This window comes from Mastigoproctus giganteus, chromosome 9 (assembly GCF_048544385.1).
Source record: "Mastigoproctus giganteus isolate SK-2022 chromosome 9, ASM4854438v1, whole genome shotgun sequence".
Taxonomy (NCBI): Eukaryota; Metazoa; Arthropoda; class Arachnida; order Uropygi; family Thelyphonidae; genus Mastigoproctus; species Mastigoproctus giganteus.
Genome location: NC_143583.1, coordinates 45402109 through 45424922, shown reverse-complemented (window position 1 = coordinate 45424922; position 22814 = coordinate 45402109). Strand labels below are relative to the sequence as shown.

At 35.5% G+C, this 22814-nt stretch overlaps 1 protein-coding gene across 1 annotated transcript in view; it reads right to left on the bottom strand.

The window, feature by feature from the left end:
* PolE1 (DNA polymerase epsilon catalytic subunit 1) overlaps positions 1 to 22814 on the bottom strand; it is a 650197-nt gene that overhangs the window by 487120 nt on the left and 140263 nt on the right. Inside the window, 2 exon segments of the mRNA XM_090380641.1 lie at positions 6069 to 6281; positions 15831 to 15944. Coding sequence (XP_090236767.1) covers positions 6069 to 6281; positions 15831 to 15944 — 327 coding nt within the window.

Here is a 22814-nt window from a genome sequence, read left to right as displayed (position 1 = left end):
AACAAATAGAAGTTTTGCCAGCAGGAAAAAAGGAGATGATTATCCCATAGTACAGGAGTGGCCAACTTAATTTGTGATGCGATCTACTTTTTTTCTTCAAAATGTGCCGCAATCTACCATTTCAAGAATTTCATTGCACATGAAGTTTAATCAATACATATTGAAAATGTTGTTTATAAATTTTAAAATTAAATACAACTCAGAATTCTTATTTTAAATTCATACATAATTAAAATTTTAATTTATGTGAAGTTTGTGTCTTCGTGTCATCTTTCAAGTTTTCAAAATCGGGGATATACTGTGGTAAGGCCAACCATAAAGAATCTTCTGTATGCAAGTCCGTAAGAAGTAGAGCAATTCTTTCTTTGTTTCAAATACGAAAAGGCCGATTCATATAGATATGTGAAACCAAAACAGGAATTTAAAAGTTCACTGGATTTTTTTTTACATTTGGGTACTTTTCTCGGCAAACTTATTTCCAAAAGTCTTTTTCTGATGATCTGGCTTTTCGATATCATTTCACAATGTAATAAATTCATTTTCAAGTAATATTTTCTCCATGTGAAAAATCTCAGCGATTTTTTCTGAAATTTGTTTCATATCTAAGTCGACATTAAATGGATAAGAAATAGATTGAACAATGTCTTCAACTGTTTTAAAATCACTGAATCTGGTTTAAAAATCATCCACAACTTTCTCAATTTAAGAAACATATTTCTCACTATTAAATTCAAACTAGGATAGTTTTGAAAATGACCTTGCATATTTGCAAAATTATCAAATTTTTTTTTCTTTGAGGAGAGAGAGAGAGAGAATCACCAAGAAAAAGAAGAATGATGATATCCAGCTCAGGACCCTGAGTGTGCCAAGCCCATACTCACCAGATGTGAGCCCCTGGGGTTAATAAATATAAAGAAGTACTAGACAAATTGTTAGAGAGAGAATGTATTGATGAGGTCCCCCCCCCACCTTAGGTTAACCGAAAGCAATATTCGAGATGCCATTTTTCTGCTATCTCTCCTTTTTCTGTCTCCTACAAAGAAAACCTTTTTTTTACTTTGTCAATATGATATTTCTCTGCTATACTGGGTTGTTTATGATTCATTTGTTTAATTGCAGTCCTCTCTACTACACGGGTAACTCTGACCAATTTACACTTTCTCTCCTTCTCACATTTGGGATTACTTCAACATGTTATAAATATGACAAGGACTAATTTGCTAACATCTTTGGTTGACCAATACAGCTTGGCTAATTTTTGCTCCATTATGTTCATTGGGCATTTCTACTATTACAGGCAGTGCCCTTTTTTCCATAATCCATACTAATTTTTTAATTATCATTATTTTTAATGCCATTACCATTCATTACTTGTTATGAATACATTATACATATATAGTCTTGGGAGTGCCATTTTGCTAGGGATCTGGACCTATCTAGGAGATAAAAGAGAAGACAGAATGATAAGATCAGTTGTGGACACAAAGGGTTTCTCTTCTTATAGAAGAGTCTTTAGAGAGAAGTATAATCTCTTACAGAACTGGAGTCTTTCTTACAGAAGAGATTTTGATGAAACTTGGCATTTAGGGTAAATAAATAATGTAAATTTTAATGGTATTATTTATTTTTATTATTTAACATTAATTGCAAAAGGTTTTGGAGTAATCCTTGTAATTATGGACATAGCCTGACATCTGTGATGGCGAAAATAATGCAGTTGGTGGTTAAAGAAGAAACACAGGATCACCCTGACAGGAATCCACTGCATGGATTTATTAAAGAGAGAACCATCTGAACAATCTAATAGCTTAGTATGTAGATGTCACAAAGGAACTGAAGAAAAAATAATTTTGATATCATATACCTACATTTCAGTAAAGCTGTTGATACTGTCTCATATGATATTGATGCTATATAAACTTGTTTCCTTGCAGTTTAACCACTACTAATATAAAAACAAAAACTTTGTCCTTAAAATAATCTTTGAAAAATTGGAAATTGGATTACATATGCAAACTTTTGCATATGTAATCCGATTAAACTTTTGAAAATTAGAGTTACATATCCAAACCTCCAATCTGCTGAGACATTAAATGAAATCAGAAATGCATGCATTTTATTAGACAGGGTCTGGAAATCTGTCTTGCTGCTTCCTTTAATAACATTGGATAAATCCCATCGGCTCCTAATGACATTTTCATTTCAACTATTACAATTTCTCTGCCTGATCACTGTCTGATCATTTCAGTGATCAGACAATCATCTATTTCCTGATACCTGTTAGTATTGCTTATACTGGGCAATGAAACTAGAGGCTTTAGCTGCATCAGCCAAAAAAAAAAACGAAGAGAAAACAACCCCCCCCCCATATATTTCCCTCTTCCTGCAGGTACTATCCAGTAGGTCTTTCCTCCAAATCATTGCCTCAACTTGAAATTATTAACAACTCACTGGCCAAAGGAAAACTTTTCCCTTTAAATAAATTCATGGATCCCAATTCTGGGATCATCTGATACCGTCAAAATTTCTTCTTTATTCATTTTACTATACTCTTATAAACCTCAATTCCACTCCTACCTGAGTGAATTCAGCTGACTATAGTTCCCAGCTGAAGAGGCTTTTAGAAATCCCTCCAATTTGTGACAGGACTCAAACCGGGAATTCTCCAAATGAATCGCAAGTGGCAAACAATGTGCTCTGCAATCCATTCATTCGAAGTATCTCCACCTATGGGTACCCTTGAGCCAATCTCACCAGACATGTTGCCCATCTTTGGACCTTTTCGAAAAAGTCAATCCTTTTTAAGTAATAGTTGTACACAATATTCAATGCGTGGTCTTGCAATTGCTTATACAGTGGAATTATAACATTCCTATATCTAAAGCAATTGTTCAATAAATCACTGATAAGATATTATGGGTCCTCATTATCACCTGTGAGCAATACACAAAGAAATTCATGTTTGCCTGTACTGTAATTCCAAACCACTTTCTTCTGTTACTATTTTTAATTCAAACTCTTAATGCCTATTGTATTGGGGTTAATATTTAAAATCGGAAATAAAAAAATAATTTATTTTGTTATTTCCTGAGTGTAAGATCTTGTGCTGTATATATTAAAACATAGTTGCCACTTATCAAACCATCCCTGAAGTTGTGATACTTGACAATGGTCATGAACCACCATTCCAATCTTCACATCATCTGCATATCTTAATATGTCCTGTGTCCGTTCATCAACATCATTTAGGAAAATCAGGAACGAGAGCGGTCCAAGCACCAATTCTCTCTGGGATCCCACCTTTAACTACAAACCATTCTGAAAATTAGCTATTAATAAAAGCCTTTGCTTCCAACATGCTACAGCTTATACAGCAATCTCTTATGATGGACCAAGTCAAATTCTTGGCTAAAATTAAATAAACATTGCCTCTGCTACAATTAATAAACATTGTCAAAGTTACTTCCTACATCCATCTCATGAGTGACATTATCATAATTTCCCATTACAAATCCATACTGTGTTCCCCTGAGAACCTATTCCAATCTATATGATTGCATTCTTAATCACTGCTTCATGATTTTCCCTGAAGTCAGGATAACTAGTCTGTAGTTACCTACATTGTTCTTTGAACCACCTTCATGGATTAACAATACTTTGTATTTCTCCAATTCAAGGGAATTTCCACTTGTGTTATAAAGCTCTCATAATTAACCTTAATGTTTTGATGCATTCTATTACTGTTTTCCCTTAATATAACTGGGTATATGTGTAATTATCTCAAGAGTCTTACTTGCCTTCAGGTTCAAAAGTTTTTATAGTAAACAATCCCCTATAATTTCCCATTGCCATATCTGGTTTGCTAATGGAGTTCTTCTTTGCCATGAATGGAATTTCAACTATAAAGATCAATGCAAAGTATTCATTCAATTCATCAGTGTCATTGTCAATGACTTTCCCACAACCATTATGTAAGAAGCCAATCTGATTTGCTCTTTTCTTTGGATTTATATGTGTAAAACTTAAGTGCTTTTCATTTCTCTATAACTGTCTCATATGATCTTATTTATTTATTGTTTTTCTCTGTTAAAACAAGCCAGTTGTTTTTCCATCCACTTCCATATCCTCTTCATCCTTTATTATCTTTTATAATAGGTTATATGCATTCATTGCTTCTTTAAAGTTACTCCATAATTTGCCTGTATTCTCACTACTCACATTGTCTTCCCAGTTGATAAAGTCCCCCCCACCCCTTCCTTTAGCAACTGAAAACTTGCTCATCATCAACAACCTTAGCACTCCATGATCACTTCTTCCTTAGGTTTCTGCACTATTGGTCCTACAATATTATCAAGATCATATGTGATGATCAGGTTCTAAAATACTCTAGAATCGAAGACTCAGGGGGGTCAGTCTTCTGTCCCTAGAATCAGTTTATACTATTCATTAATAACACTGATGATAGTATTACAACTTTTATGTCAAAATTTGCTGATAACATTAATGTGGGCTCTTAGCAAGGAGAACTAGGGTATGTTCAACAACAAGGCTTAAGCAAATTATATAACTGGTCTAAAAAGGATAACGTAATGCTAGTAAATTCAAGGTTCTACAGCTGAGTCACAGTAAATAGAAATTAAATTACCAACTTGGGGAGTAACACTCAACACTGCTGAAGAAGAAAAGAATCTAGTTGTAATAGAGAACAGAAACATTCTCAGCAATGTGGTAAGACTTCTAAGAAAATGAATGGGATTCTGTCAATGATATACCAAATTTTTTTTAGTAGTAGTAAAAAGAATTATTCTACTGTATAAATTTTGAATGCTGTAAGCAGATCTAGAAGCCTCATTTTGGGAAAGATGATTTACTTGAAAGGATGCAAATGAGAGAAACAATTTACACAAACTAGAAATGAGAGAAACAATTTACACAAACCAGAAACGAGAGAAACAAATTGCACAAACATAAAGTTTTTAAACTAGGTATCTGCATATAGATGTGATAGAAGTATGTAAAGCCTTAAAAGGATTGAGTAAACTTAATTTGAGGTCATATTTTCTCTTTACAATACATCGCAAAGGGACAATGATTCAAATTAAGGAAACTAATCATAATCAGGGTATAGAAAAATTTTTCTTCAGTCAAAAATAGGCAAGTGGAACAAGTTATCATCTAGTCTTCTAACATTATATAGATTTAGAGGGATTATTACAGTTACAATTTTTTTTTATGATAGAAACAATATAAACTTTGCTTTCATTCATATATCATTCTCTCATTTTAATACTAATACCGAACAACTTTAAATAGTATAAAGGAATATATGTGCATTGAACCTCCCAAACCTGGCAATCCATTATCTGGCTACTTTTAGAAAATTGGCTGAATCCTGCAACTATTCAAGACCCACCAATTTTAGTTCTCAGATTGGCCATTGCCCCAAAGCAGCACATCACAGTTGATTGAAGAGGGTAAAGGTTTCACCACAGTGTCATTTAAGTTGTCACTACATTCCAACCACATCAGAAATTTTGTTAGGTCATGGTGCTGTCTACTGCTATTCATAAACAAGATTAGCAACTCATTGATAATTAGCAATAGCTTATCCAAAGAATTTCTTGGACTTGGACTCCATACATAAAGTAGGAGATAGATAGGTATAAAGCATTTGCTAAACATTAAGCAATTCTGGATTGTCTTGCTTGCAAATAACAGACAGAACAACTTTCATTCATTTGTATTTGCCCATAACATTGCCTAAAAGAAAAGTAAGCAGCCCAAATGATTATAGCAGTTCAAAATGTAAACAGCATAGTTCATTACCTTTTTGTGCATAATGTTTTAGAGGGAGAAAATAATTTATTTATTTTTACTGCACTGTGCAATATACACTATGATACAACCACCTAAAATCCAGCAAATTCCAATAACTAAGCAAAGTGGTCCCCACTATCTTTCTGAAATGATAAAATATGCTTGAATGAAATTTCTTAAATATAATAATTAAATACACTTCTAATAATATAACAGGTTAATCACAAGCAAGTTGTAGAACATTTACATACCAATCTAAAGCGACAAGGTAAGTCAGCACGAAAAACTCCAGCTTCCAGAGCCTCCACATGGCCTCCTACATAGGTTTCCTGATCCAAAACGTGGCCATCTTCTGTCAATTTATTCAAAATAGATTCCTGCTTATTTGGAAATATGATATTTGCATGAAAGGCCTGCACCATTAACAGAGCTTCACAAAGTGTTCCTGAACCCTTCCGCAACACCTATTAAAATATCATATGAATAACAAATAACACCATACTAGGAGATATGTTCAAATGACTTAGATTAAAACTCAATAAACCCACAAATAAATGTAGCAATAAAAATCCTACCAGTGTTTCAAAATTAAAAAACTAATAAATAAATAAATATAGGGACAAGTGAGGTGGGGTGAGCGACTGAGTAAGTGAATTCAGTTAAATAATATGTCCAACAATCAAATGCTGGTGACATTTAAAAATTAATAAAACTGAATACACATATTTTAAGAATATTCATGATCATCATCAGCCATTTTCAATCCACTGCAGGATGAAGGCCTCTCCAGCAACTTTCCAGTTCCTTCTGTTTTGAGCACTGGCCATCCATTTACTACTCAAAAACTCATGAATTTCATCTATCCATCTCCGCTTTGGTCTACCAGGTTTTCTTCTAGCTCCTCTTGGGTACCATTCTGTTATTTTCTTAGTCCATCTGTCATCATGTCTTCGAGCTATGTGTCCTGCCCAAGACCATTTTAGTTCTTTAGTTTTGATAAGAATGTCCTTTACTTGAGTTTGCTGCCTAATCCATGTGTTTCTCTTCTTATCTAACAGTCTGATTCCCAATATAATTCGTTCCATTCTTCGCTGTGTAGTTCTCAGCTTCTCTTCCATTCTTTTGGTGAGTGCCCAAGTTTCACTTCCATAAGTCATGGTGGGGAGTATACATTGATTCATTATTTTACGTTTCAGACAAACTGGGATATTGCTCTTCAGTATGTGACTATATTTCCTGAATGCTATCCATCCAAAATTTATTCTTCTCTTGACTTCCAGCCATTTATCATTATTACAGCTGATAACTTGTCCCAGATAAGTATATGACTCCACCTTTTCAATTACTGCTCCTTCAATCATTATTTCCCTTTCCATGGCATACTTGTTCATCATTACTTTTGTTTTAGCCATATTCATCTTTAGTCCAAAATCCTTACTAACTGTGCATAACTGATTAAGATTTTCCTCTAATTCTTTGGGATCGTGGCTTATGACCACAATGTCATCTGCAAATCGTAAATGGTTTAGGTACTCTCCGTTCACATTGACTCCTTTCTGCGACCAGTCTAATCTTCTGAAAGCTTCCTTAAGCGCAGCAGTAAACAGCTTCGGAGATATTGTGTCTCCTTGTCGAACTCCTTTCTCGATTTTAAATTTGCTACTGTCTTTGTCTAGTCTAATAAAGGATGTAGCACTCTCATATATTTTCTTCAAAATCATAATATATGGAATATCTATGCCTTGTCTTTCCAGTGCCCGAAACATTGCCTTATGCTGTATGGAGTCAAATGCCTTTTCATAATCCACAAATGCCAGGCATAATGGTGTTTTATATTCATTTGCTTTCTCCATTAGCTGTGATATTACGTGAAGGTGATCCATAGTTGAAAATCCTGTCCTAAAGCCAGCTTGCTCTTTCGATTGATTCTCATCAAGTATTCTTTCTAATCTGTTAGTAATGACCCTTGTGAACAACTTGTAGATGTGGGGTAACAAGCTAATTGGTCTATAATTTCCAATTTCTGATTTATCTCCTTTCTTATGCAGCAAAACTATGATTGCATTATTCCACTGCTTAGGCATCACACCTTTTCTAATGCACTTTGTGAAGAGCCTTGCCAGTTTTTGTGTTATGTCTCTTCCTCCCAATTTTAACAACTTTACAGTAACTTCATCTTCCCCCGGGGCTTTTCGATTCTTCATTTTCTTCAATGCATGTTCTACCTCATCAGGAAGAATATCGGGTATGTCGTATGTGTTGCTACTTTGCAATCCATGTTCCCCACTGCTGGTATCATTCCCTCGCTCCTTATATAATTCTCTATAGTAGTCTTCTGCTATTTGAATTATGCCTTCTCTGCTGTTTATAAGTACACCATCGCTATTCTTCAGTTTCAGTATCATTTGTCTTTCTGTATTACTGCTCATGGCTGCTGATTTAAATCCTTTGTTTTCCCTTAATACTTGTTCTACTTTTCTTGTGTTAAATCTTCTTATGTCCTCTCTGAGTCTCTTTCTAATGGCTTTGCATAACTCAGTATACTCAATTTTCTCCCTGTCAGTGTTTTTCTTGCTCTTCATTTGTCGTCTTCGGTTCATCATGACAAGTGTTTCTTGACTAATTTTTTCTTCTTTGGATTTCTGTTTCCCTATAGGTTTCTTGGGCTTTATCACTTTCAGAAAGTTGTAGTATTCCTCGTCGATATCTTGGTCCTGAGCAGTCTGCAGAAGCTCAAACTTGTTGTTAAGTTCCAGTACATACTGCTTTTCCTCCTCCTCTGTTATTTCAAAGACCTTTGTATTATTTACTCGAGTCAGTTTTTTCCTTTCCTTTCCTACATCTATATCAAGTGTACATCTTACCATTCTGTGATTACTTCCAACATTTACCTTATTCAGGACGGTAACATCATTAACAATATATCTTCTGTTAGTGAGGATGAAGTCGATTTCATTAGTTGTTAATCCATTTGGACTCTTCCATGTCCACTTTCTGTTCACCCTTTTCTTGAAAAAAAGTGTTCATTACTGACAGTCCTTGAGATTCCGCAAATTCCACAAGTCTTTCACCTCTTTTATTTCTTTCACCAATTCCAAAATTTCCTATAGTTTCTGCGCTGTTTTGTCTTTTTCCAACCTTAGCATTGAAGTCCCCCATAATAATAGTGTAGTGGGTTTTCTGCTCATCTAGAAGACTCTCAATTTCAGTGTACATTTCTTCAACCTCTTCATCATCATGGCTCGATGTTGGTGCATAAATCATTATAATCTTTAGCTAGTACCTCTTAGAAATCTTGAATATTAGTCTTGACACCCTTGGTGATGTACTTTTGAATTCCAAAATGTTGTTTTTAAAATCTTTATGGACCAGAAACCCAACTCCACCTTCACTCCTTTCACTGTTTCCATTGGTGTACAGCAGGTTTCCACTTGATAAACTTATAAGTGATTCATTTCTTCTTCTTGTTTCAGTCAAACCGATGATATTCCAATTCACATTTTCTAATTCCTTTTCCAGCTCTAATATCCTGTCTTCACCGATGAGTGATTGTACGTTATAACAGGCCAAGTTCAATTCCGTGCATGGCAGCCTGGTCGTACCCAGAGATTCTTAGCACCCTCTGCTTCCACTCTGATCCTCTCGCTGCCGTAAGACGGAGAGTGAAAGCTGCTGGGGACTGAGGGCCATTTGTATTGTTGTGCTCTCATTGCTGGAGGGTTTGGTCTTTTCCTCTTCACGCTGACCAGGCGTCTTGAAGAGAACCACTCTACACGTTCGTTGCCACCTAAGTGACGTAACAGGGCTTACCATCGAGAAGGTGTGCATGAGTGGATTTTAGGGAGGCAGGCCAACCGGACTTCTCCTAAATCTTCTGTAATAGAGAGATATTGGATCCATCAGTGTTTTAGGCTGAGTGTCTGATAACACACAGGATACCTGTTCCCCTCTAAGCCCCTTAAGAATATTAGTAATTAAAAAATACAGACCATAACAGAATAATTTTTTGATTTGAAATACAGCTGCGTAATGTATTTTTCTTGATAAATTGAATTAGGATTACTGACTCTTCGCAGTGCTTTAATTGCAAGGTTAATAAAATTTGGTTACTCATACAAGACAAAAATAGCAGTATGCATTATTTTAATATTGTGCACAAATATGGATATATCACTAAAACTATTGAAAATATATAGAGAACACTTAAACCTCAAAAGAAATATGGCAAATTAATGCTGTTATACGTAAGGCAAGGTGCCAATTTGCTCCTATGAGCCTAATGATCCCTATTTAAAAATAATATAAAAATTATAATCATAAAATATAAAATAAAATAAAGAATGGAAAGAAAACATCAAAATATCACCCACTTGAAGAGAAAATAACACACAACTCCCCACCCAAAGAGATATAAATCCACACCAAAGAAAGAACACCACTTAAAAACAACATAAAACTGAGACAGGAATCATACAATCACTATCTCTTCAAAGAGACACCAGCACTAGTGAACTACAAATGTAAACCACCTGCTCCCCTTCAGCTTCTCTTCTATCATGCAGTATGATTGATGTCTTTTGAGGTTATGATGGGCATCATGGCAAGATCCAATCTTCCTTACATTTTGAGGGCATAACTCTAAAATGATATTCACAGGCCAACTGCTAGATAGTCTTAAGGAGTGAAGCTATTGGTAACTCTCTAAATCCTGCAACTATCCAAGACCAACCAATTTTAGTTCTCAGATTGGCCATTGCCCCAAAGCAGCACATCACAGTTGATTGAAGAGGGTAAAGGTTTCACCACAGTGTCATTTAAGTTGTCACTACATTCCAACCACATCAGAAATTTTGTTAGGTCATGGTGCTATCTACTGCTATTCATAAACAAGATTAGCAACTCATTGATAATTAGCAATAGCTTATCCATCTAAGAGGCATTAAGATTAACTAGTATATAATCCCACTGCCTGTATCTACTGTGCCAGACAGTGACTGGAGGGAGTCTGAATAGCATGTATGCGGGAGACATTGTCAAGGCCACGTTATGTCAAAGATGTGAGTATATTCTTGCCGTGTGTATGCCACATCCAAAAGTTTCATTACTTCATATAGCATGCCCTCCCCACCTTTTCTTATTACTGAATACATCATGAATAGTCATACTAATAGAACAAACTTATCTGCAAAAGATCTAAATCTCCCAAAAACTTCCTCATTCATTTCACAAATATACATGATCGCAGTTCCAATCTCAATGGTGTCGATTTTCACTTACAGACTGCCAAGCACCACTTACTTTTCTGACATAATCCCAATTATCAGTTGATTCAAACACTGTTCACCTCAGCTGTCCTAATTATTCACTGTATGGTTCCAATTGTTTCAAAGGTGTGATACTTGTGCATTGTCTGCTCTGATATTCCCTGTCAGAGATTTAGTAATTTGGAATCTCCTCTTCATGATCTTCTCTGACTTAAAATCTCTGTATCCCATTCTGTCAAATTCATCTGTTGCCTCTATCAAGCTCCCAATTCCATTAATCACTTTAAAACCTTTGACTCTCTTCCTTTGAAGCTGAACCTTTAGCAGTCCAACTTTCCTAAAAGTGAAGTAATTTTCCTCAGCAATTTTAATGTTTACAACTCCAACCAGCTTCAGTTTTCTAGTCACGTGGGTCCAGCTGGTCAAGATGCTAAACTTTTGCAATTGCTAATGACCTTGCACAGATTGTTCATTAACCTACTAGAATACCATACAATCCACACAGCCAACACTCTTGATCTTTTTCTTATGAACAACCCTTCCAAGTACGTGGTCGAGGTGAGTGGCCCTCTAGGCACCTCAGATCACAACTTGATGATGGCCACTTCTCCAGAGCATTCTTAGCCTCATGTTGTAAGCCAGCGTTTCCCAAACTTTTTTAGTCACGGAACACTTTTCATCTCACAACATTTTCACAGAACACTTACGAAACACAAGTTTAGTGGGAGCCAAAGAACTGTTTGCTAATATTTTATTACATATGACGCACTGTGCATCAGGAGCATTTTTATTTCCAACACATGTAAAGCCAAAATTCAAATAACTGTCATTATACTTTCGTTTTGGTCTTTTTTAGTTGGTTCCTGTTTTTTCACTTCGGATTTTTGGGGAACGAAAGGCTGCGATTGTTCATTCTCACCGACCACAGCTGCACTACTAGAAGTACTTTGCTTCTCATTTTAAAGTTCCTTTTTTCAAGCACACTTCTCTATGCAAAGCCCACCAAAATAAAGTGTTCCACGGTCTATTTCATTATTAGTCTATGGCAGTATATTAATAACGGAAAAAAAATTATGTTAAATACTATAATGATATAAAAGTGGTGTACGCTACAAATATGCAAAATTTATTTATTTTATTTTTTTAAATTATTAATTGAAATTCTTCGCGGAACACTTGTTCACATCTCATGGAACACAGTTTGAGAAACGCTGTTGTAGGCATTTCAAGAATGAAAAATGGTATAATCTGTGAGATTTCTATTCGTTGGTTGCATTGCTGTTTTAAATCTTCTGATGTTAATGTTGTTTATTCAGATAGTGTCGGTGAAATTATTCTTGTAAGTCTGAAATCCTATATTCCAACTTAAAATCTTGTCCTTTATCTAAACCTTGATTTTCAAAAACTGCAGTAAGGCTATTCAAATTAAGAATGCTACGTATTATAATAGGCCATATCATAATTTGTTCCCCCTCACCAATCTTACTTGTGAGGGGGAACAAAAGGGTGCTCTTACCAAGAAAGGTTTCAGTTCTGCAAATTGCAGTGTCTGGAGACTAGGCGCCTGCAAGGTGATCTGATTGAGGTGCATAAGGTTTTGAATGGCTTGAGCAAGCTCAATGCTCGTGGGATTCTTCCTCTTGCTCAGATTACACACTTGAGGGGACATAAATTCAAACTGAGGAAAGACAGTTGCAGAATAGATGTGTGGAAATTTGCCTTTTGCTAAAGGCAAATTCTGCAACTGTCAAGAGGGTGGTTGATTGCTGGAACAAACTTCCATCTGTCATTGTGGAAGTTGATAGCTTAAATAAATCTAAGGAACAACTAGACAAACTTTTGGAGGGAATGGATATGTGAAATGGGAAGTGGCTTTTTTTTTTTTGGCTGATGCTGTACAAGCTTGCTCTATTGCATCATAAACCACTACTAATGCTAATTGTGTACTAGGTGTTGGAAAGTCTTTGATAATCCAGCTGGTGTTGCTGATAAATTGAATAAACACTTCACACTGGTCTTTACTGATGAAAGACTCTTCATGCTGAGGAGAGACTGTGCAAGTGAGGCTGAGCCATACGAAATTACAGATGACTGTTTATTAGAAAAACTTTCAAGCCTACAGGCAAGTAAGGCTGATGAAGTTCGTGGCATATACGCAGTAATTCTGAGGGAGGCAGCCAGAGAATGTACTGAACCATCGAGGTTAATTATGAAGGCGACTTTGGACTCAGGAAAGATTCCTTTGGATTGGAGAAGTGCCAACATATCGCCAATACATAAAGGCAATTCTAAGAGAAGTCAGTAACTAAGACCAGTTAGTCTGACTTCAGTGGTAGAAAAAACCTTAGAGATAGAAAAAATCTTCAGTGGTAGAAAAAATCACACGATAACATCGGTTTAGTATCACTTTAACAGCACTAATGGTAACTTGTCCTAATTGCACATGCCCTAACCTTTTTTCACCATTACAGTATTTCATAATGGTGAAAAAGGTCAGGTTACCTCGACTTGAATCCCATGGAGCTTGAACCCCTCCCGAAGTGGAGGGGATAACCTAACCTTTTTTCTTTAGAATCAGTCATATTTAGAAATACATTCATAAAAAAATAAATTTTTTTATGACTGTATTTTTATTTTCTTGTTCAATAATATGCCCCAATGGTGAAAAAAGGTCAGGTTACCTCCACTTGAATCCCATGGGAGCTTGAACCCCTCCCGAAATTGAGGGGGTAACCTAACCTTTTTTCTTTAGAATCATGGGTGGACTAGCACATAAATTGTTTATTAACAAAATATTAATTTTTTATTACTGTACTTTTATTATTAAAGACACTCGTGACGTTATGATACACACGTATCATAATGTCACGAGTCTCTTTAAAAGCAACCAGCACCTTAAAAGATTCATCGCTACTATTACCTGTTCACCGTTCATTACAAAACTATTATGCACCATTCTTTACTGGTAAATACACATCATAATGCCAACCAATGACTACACAGTAACTTGTCATCTGTCGTGCCCACCACCAATCATTTCATCATTTGCCACGCCACCTGTCAATCAATATATCCTTCTCGATTTCTGCTCCAGACCAATAACACCTATTGTCTGTTTACCGAGCGAGCAGCGCTTGTTTGTTTGTTTGTTATTTGGTTTTTAGGAGCATTAGCAACTAAGGCCATATTGCTCCGGGAATATGCGGTGGTCATTCCCTTGACCTTTCCGCATCCTCCATATTTGGTGGTGATGGGCTCGAACCCCGGTCTAATCAAGAAGCGTGTGCTACGCACTGCTGCTCCTTCCCACCTGGCTACGGAAGCGCCTGCGAGCAGCGCTAGAGTCCGGTGTCGGGAAACTAATTTTCCACGTAAGTTATCCGACATTTCTCATCGTTCTCGTGCAGGCTTTCTTTACTTTAGCCCACAATTCAAGAGATAAATAGTTAGACTAACTTTATCCCTATACCGATCACATGAAAATTGCAAAATTCCTCGATGCCTGCAAAAATTTGAAAAATCAGCAAAAAATAATTAAAAATTGTTCATTTTTTTGATGCCACCTATAATTTTCATCTTTTTTAACATAATTGTGAAAAATTCATTTACTATATTAAAAACATATATTTTTAATTAATTTTTGAAAATTAAAACTGACTTTAGACCTCTCAGAGAGCGAATGTAAATTTAAAAACTGCATCCTTAAACCTTTGTGACATTGATGAATAATTGATCCAAATTATGCATCAATGTCACAAAGCTAAAGCACGGAGGAAAGCACACGGCAGTAAAGCAAAATTAATATCAATATCTCTTCATTACACATGTCAATCAGCATATACTTAGGTTTAACTTAATCATGAATTTTTACTAATTGTACAATAATTAACAGACATTTCTAAAATTTTCTGTGACAAAGAAGCCACTTTCAACAACGGGTATTAGGAGTTTTGGCTGTGTGAACTGAGTAGATGAATTATAAATCACTGTTAATCAGTAACAGTGACTAACACTGTTATGCTTCACCAGAGTTGAATCGACCCCCAAGCAACAAATACAGGGTTAAATGTACAAGTTAACTTCAGAACTTACATAGTTATAACAGATATCAAATGTTACTTAATTTTTAAGTTAAGTTAGTAATATTACAGTGATTGACTAGTGACATACTTTAGATTCAAATACCAAAATTAAAATCTGCTGGTCCTTTTTTTACATAAATTAAAATTTTCAGGTTATATTATTTAATTTAAATAATTGAATAATAAGCCCTGAAAATTTTGCTAAAAGTTAATAATAACATTAAAAACTCCCAGAGTACAGCTGCAGCATTTATCTATTATTAATTTATTTATTTATTTTAATTAATTTCTACACATTTTATCCAAATTAAATTTCTTCAATATAAGAGTTAAAGTTCATGCAGATATATTTAATTTGAGGAATGAACATTTAACTGCAGATTTTTCACACAAAAAATCTGTTTGAATCTGCACAGTGAATGATCACTTCCAAGTTAAACTCTTTCATTTGGTCTATGAAATGTGCTTAGTGATCATTTATTACCTTGAGACTGCATATAATCATGCTCCCTGACATCCACAATAGAAATTACTGTTATATCTTGACTACAATTTATACCATAACATTTTGCTAGTTCCCCTAAGAACTAGCAAAGGTTACTACATATTAAGATGCTGAGGTGTTTACAAAACAAAAAAAAATTAAAATATTATTTAAAGTACTTACTTCATCAGGTTCCATAGGTATAATTGTACAAAGAGCAAATATAAAAGGGTGGACATACTTCATATACAGATAATATGTTGCAACAGCATCAGAAACTGAATAGTTAGATAACACCTATAAATACAAAAGGTAATGAAAATTACTTTAAATAAAGAAAAATACAAAACTGCTATAGACAGCATTATTCATTCTGATAAAGATTCATTCAAAATGACAGGATTATGTCCATTTTCTGTACCAACATAAGAGATCTGCATTTTTTTACAGCCAAAGTATCTCTCTTACACTGCTTTTCCTTTTATTAGCATTAGCATTAGTAGAGGCATACGATGCAAGAAAGCAAGCTTATGCAGCATCAGCCAAACCCTCCCATTTCACCCCTCCATTCATTCCAAATGCCTGTCCAGCTTACCTTAAATTTATTTAAGGCTATCAACTTCCACAACAAAAGATGGAAGTCTGTTCCACCAATCAACCACCCGCTGGCTAAAGGCAAACTTCCGCACTTCCATTCTACAACTGTCTTTCCTCAATTTGAATCTATGCCCCTCAGGTTCTTAATCTGAGCAAGAAGAAGAATCCTATCAGCATTCAATTATCAGCTACAATGACGGAATATTACAGAAAATACACACATTAAATGTATTATGCATAATTCAGACAACAATGGAAAGCAAACTGAAGTGATGGAATAACGTCAGTGCTAATGGTGTTTTAAATTCAAAATTTCTTAAGTCGGAGGGATAAGCATATTAATGTTAGAGACTATCTACTGTTTACCAATAACATTAAGAGATAACATCTAAATGAGCATATCTAAAGCAGTGCTGCAATTAACTGAAATATACAGGGTCAGGCAAAAACAATCACCTATTTTAAAAATAGTGCTATTTTGTAGTGGTTGCAGTGAGTGTGCTGCAGTTTGTGTCCTGGAGTAGAGTACACTAAAGCATTTAGTAAAAATGGAATGGTGGTTGAATGAACATGGTGCATTTGCTGTTGAAACATTTTTTAAATCAGATGACTCTTGTTATGAGTACTCAACATGAATTTATATGCCACTTCAACATCAAAAATAGTAGTGTTCCAAGTACAACACACTGGATTTACAAATTTTGAACAACAATGTCTGACACAGATGCAAAACCTACAAGCCAGATGCATAAAGTCCATATTCCAGAAAACCTTAAAAGAATCAGAGCAGGTTGCATTGCAGTCTTTAAACATCGTCAAACAAGAGAAATTAACATATCAGAATGAAGTTCCCACCGTACATTGAATATAAATTTAAAGTACCACCTATGCAAATGGTTCAACAATTATTTGTTCATAATTTGTATACATCTGAATTTCTGCAATTTATTCCTACTAAAGGTGAATGATGATCCAGTCTTTCATCATTTAATCGTGAGTGATGCAACACACTTTCAGTAGAGTGGGTATCTAAATAAACAAAATTTTAGATATTGGGCACACAAAAATCCATGTCACCTTCATGAACAAGTACTTCATAGCCAAAAAGTTACCATCTGGTATGATTACTTTCATGATGAATTTGAAAAAATATCACTGTGAAACATTACACAGAGCAATAGATAGTGTATGAATAAAATTAGAGGATCGTGTTTGCAATGGTGGTGGCCATTTATGGGACAGTTTTCAAACACTGAGGAGTGTAACATAAATACTTTGATGTATATTATTAAAATATAATAAGGCACCTCTGTAGCCAGATGGGAAGGAGCAGCAGTGAATAGTACACGCTTCTTGATTAGACCGGGGTTCGAGCCCGTCACCAATAAATACGGAGGATGCAGAAAGGTCAGGGAATGACCACCGCATATTCCCGGAGCAATATGGCCTTAGTTGCTAATGCTCCTAAAAACCAAATAACAAACAACAATAACAATAAATATCTATTCTAACTTGCCCAATAGCCATTCATTTTTAAAGTAGGTAGTTATATTTGTCCCACCCTGTATTAATACATTAGACTCCACCAAACAAGTCTAGGATGAGGAGAACCACTGTTTTCGCCTTGATCAGTCTCTTAACATAAGGGTAATGTTAACATTCTTTTTCTGATCAACATGGGCTGGTACTTATAGCCTGGTTCCCCCATGATGCCACTGTCAATGCTCATCATTATATTTTCTAAAACAATGGAAAAGAAGCTGGACAGCTTAATGCAGTTGTTTTCGACCTTTTTTTAATAACGGCACCCTTAAGTAATTTATTTTATTTTATTATTTTGTGGCACCCCTACTCAATTTTCTGCCTGTTAGATCCGATTCTCTCTCTGTACATATACCGTATTTCCCCATGTATAAGACGCGCCTTAATTTTGGGGCCCGAAATTTGAAAAAAAATGTATTACATAAAGTTATTGAACTCAAGTTTTATTCATCATAAAATTCATACAACTCCTCATAACTTGAATTCAGCACTGTACGAAAATCTTTTCTGAGCCATTTCTGGGCAGAACGTGGCAAAACGTAACCTAATATACCGGTAACAAGTGCGAAGCAATGAGCGCAACAACAACAAGCGCGAAAAAGCGGGAAATGCAAGTAAAAAAATCTACAACCACTGTATAAGACGCACCCAGTTTTTAGACCCCAAATTTTTCAAAAAAAGGTGCATCTTATACATGGGGAAATACGGTATATATATATATATATATACCTAATATTTAAAAAAAATGTTATATGATAGTAATTACAATAATATAACTATAAACAAAATTACAATTTATAATACAAATTTTATATATATATATATATATATATATATATATATATACATATATATATAAAATAATTTTATTCTTTATATAGAGATACTAAATAAACATCAATAATAGATCATCACAAAATTAAAAAGATACCATACACCTTTTTATAATGAAATAAATATATAAATTTAAAAAAAAATAAGTTTAAGTTAAACCCAAATTACGTGGCACCCCTGGAATGCTGTTGGGGCACCCCGGTTGAAAACCACTGGCTTAATACATGATATAACATCGTGCAACACCTTCCACCAGATTTTTTCTTAGGAGAATTATTTGCTTCATCAGTGCTAAAAAACTGTGAAAAACTCAACAAATGAAATGGCACATTATAGTCATAGCTGCTGAAGCAACTGAAAAATTGCAAAAAGACAACCAAATGAACACTCGTTATAGTGTTCCTGATACCATAGGGTGAATTTTTCTCTACTCTGTAATAATAATGATTACTTTGATTTAATTGCTGTAATACTTTACATAATCATAGATTTTATATTGCATATCTTTACAAGTTGCTGTTATGGATAAAGGGATGGTTGAGTGTGAGAAGACAGAGCATGGTAATCAATGGACACTGCTCTTCGTAGACTAATGTTATTAGTGGAGTGCCCCAGAGTTCCGTGTTGGGCCCATTGTTGTTTTCTGTATATCAATGATATTGATGAAAGTATATCAGGCTTAATGTCCTAGTTTGCAGACGATACGAAGGTTGGTAGAGTTGTTAATGATAGTAATCACAGTACACCACTGCAACAGGATCTAGAAAGGATGATCAGATGGGCTGAGGTGGCAACTGAAGTTTAACATTGACAAATGCAAAGTATTGCATAAGGGCAGCAGTAACCTCAGAGTAATGTACCAACTGTGTGGTACTACACTCAGGGCAGTGGAGAATGAAAAAGACCTCGGGATAATTGTGCAGTCAGATATGAAGTTTTCTGATCAGTGTAGACATGCGGCAAGGGGTCATGGGGGTTTTGTCAATGATATACAGGAATTTTGATAGCAGGGATTGGGTGGTGATTATCCCCTTGTCAGGCAACAGTCAGGCCACACCTTGAGTACTGCATACAGGTCTGGAGGCCTCATTTTAGGAAAGATGTAGAGCTGCTGGACAGAGTACAGAGAAGGGTAAAAAGATTAATGAGTAGAATAAAGGGGTACTCTTACCAAAAAAGGCTTCAGTTCTGCAAATTGCAGCATCTGGAGACTAGGCACCTGCGAGGTGATCTGAATGAGGTGTATAAGGCCTTGAATGGTTTGAGCAAGCTGAATGCTGATGGGATTCTGCCTCTTGCTCAGATTATGCACCTGAGGGGGCATATTCAAATTTAAGAAAGACAGTTGTAGAATAGATGTGCAAAAATTTACCTTTAGCCAGTGGGTGGTTTATTGCTAGAAGAAACTTCCAATTGTGTTTTCTGGAAGTTGACAGCTTAAATAAATTCAAGGCAGAACTAGACAAATTTTTGGAGTGAATGGATAGGTGAAATGGGAATTTTCTTTTTTTTTTTTTTTTTGCTGATGCTGTATAAGCTTGCATCATATGCCAATACTAATGCTAGTCAGGGCTGTAATCATCTGGAGTTTAAGATAATTCTTTCCAATATAACCTAGAGTGAGCATGATTGTAAGCTACAGACCAATATTACAAAAGAAGAGTTTAAGGATACCTTCCTTATTGATCAGTTCTAAAACAAAAATCTTTTCACCCAAAAATCCTAAATTACAGCATCTACTAGCTTCACACAGAGACAGCATCATTTTGCTGATCCAATATCCCTTGGATATCACAAAATCTCTCTCTCTCCTTACCATTACTAGGATGAGCATCACCTACAAGTTTACATTACAGTTTACATTAACAAACTGCCATGGCATAACACACTATTACTCAGGAAAATCCATAACATAAGCCTCTCTGTATGTCAGCAAGTATATCAAGGATTATTCAGCAGTGCACAAGGCAGTTAGAAAATTAGAAAGGTATAAACCAAGGCATCTCATCATTCTTACATATCTAAGCGAGACTCCATCTGCCCTTACAATACATGCGCTATTTAAACTCAGTCTGCCCTTAAGTAGCATCTGCAGTCTTATCATCTGAAATTTGCAACTTATATAATTTGCTCCAATTTAGGAGTCTACCCAACACATCTGAGGTAATAGCCTCAATTTGAGATCTTGAACTGCCAAATATCATTATAGCAAGATAATTAGTATAAGCCACGTAATGAACATTTTCTAAATACTCATTTAAAAACTTATCAAAGACCATGTTCCAGACAAAAGGGCCAACACCGAGCCCCAAGGACATCCATGCAAAATTTAACATCTCTGTGTAACCCTTAGTCTTCACTATAATTACACTATCTGAAAAATAACTCTTAAACACAGAATATACATTATCAAAACAATGAACATGCTTAATTCTTGCCAAAATGCCCTCCCCACCAAAGCCTGTCATTATGTTATGTTATTGTTTGTAGGAGCATTAGCAACTAAGGCCATATTGCTCCGGAAATATGCGGTGGTCATTCCCTGACCTTTCCGCATCATCCGTATTTGGTGGTGACGGGCTCGAACCCCGGTCTAATCAAGAAGCGTGTGCTACGCACTGCTGCTCCTTCCCACCTGGCTACGGAGGCGCCTTAAAGCCTGTCAAGTGCTCCCTTGAAGCCTATAAAAACACCTAGAACATATCGATCTGAATATTCCTGCATGGTTTTCACCATCTGTATATAGCATGCTCTATAGACTCCTTTTTTGTATCCATACTGGACCTCAGAAGACATATGTTTATTTTCATGCATAATCATCAAATGGCTGACACACAGCCTTTCATATATTTTTGCCAATACAGGTAGCAAGGCAATGGGTCAGTATGAACCTGGTTCAGGATATTCACTCAGGACTCTTAATTAACAATTTCAAGGAAGCAACCTTCCAAACCTGGAGGAAGGCACCCTCAGCAAGACAAGACAAGGGCAATTATACATACCCAAATATATCTCAGGCCTCATCAAAAATGTTCTTTTTACAACTTGTACTTCAATGTTATCAGGACCCAGGTGATTTGCCAACCTTTGTCCTATCCATAATCCAAACTAATTCATCACGAGTAAACATGTCTTCTATTATGCCAAATAAGTAAGCATTAATTTCATTTTCAGTCTCCTGAGGAAAAAGCTCACCAAATGATCCTGCCCACAGACTCAGACCAACCCACAGTCTGAACTGCACCCATTCCTACAGTAGTAATAACCACATTAAAATGGTGTTTTCTGTTATAATTTTAAAAATCGAATTCCAGGGATAATTACATCCTTGCACTCTAACAAATTCCTTCCAGGATGACTTTTTTGCATCATTAATCTCTAATCTTTATAAATTTCTTTATAAACCTGTACAATATCTGTATCACCTAATCTATTATGGTATTGAAATAATCTGCTAGCATGAGCAACTTCTTTCCTAAGTAAAGTTAAGTTTTATGAAACCCCCAAACATGAAAGGTATCAAAACCTATAGTACTTAGTACCGTGCATGGGTTGAAGAAGAAGCATGGGAGGAGGGGGATGCCGGAAACTTTGCTCTAGAGACTAAACATGGGTTTCACCACTTCAGGCCTCCAATAAGCAACGTGGTTACCGCTCCATCAAAAAAGTGGATGTGAAACCATACACTGCTTTGTCATACTATAATTGCACACACTTATTAATATTGACTGTAATTTGTCAGCTTGGTCACCAGCACATAAAGAACATCAATCTATTTCATCCACCATAGGAACAAATTTCTCATCAAACTTATTCCATTTATAATTGATTTTAAAGAATACCTATCAATGTCATAAACACATTTTAAATTATCTAAATATTTCACCTAGAAAGCTAGCATCTGTGGTTACTGGTTGTTAAATTCTCACTAATAGTCCAATTGGCAATTTTAGTTAATATAGAATTAGTACAATAAATGACTCACCATGCACTGCACAATAATTTGGAAGATGCCCATGCACACTTACTACACTCAAATGAGAGGCAGAGAGGAAATTTTACAGCTTACTTCCCATCATCAGATATCTCTCTCTCCCACCAAACAGGTTTTGTTTTGTTATTTGGTTTTTTAGGAGCATTAGCAACTAAGGCCATATTGCTCCGGGATATGCGGTGGTCATTCCCTGACCTTTC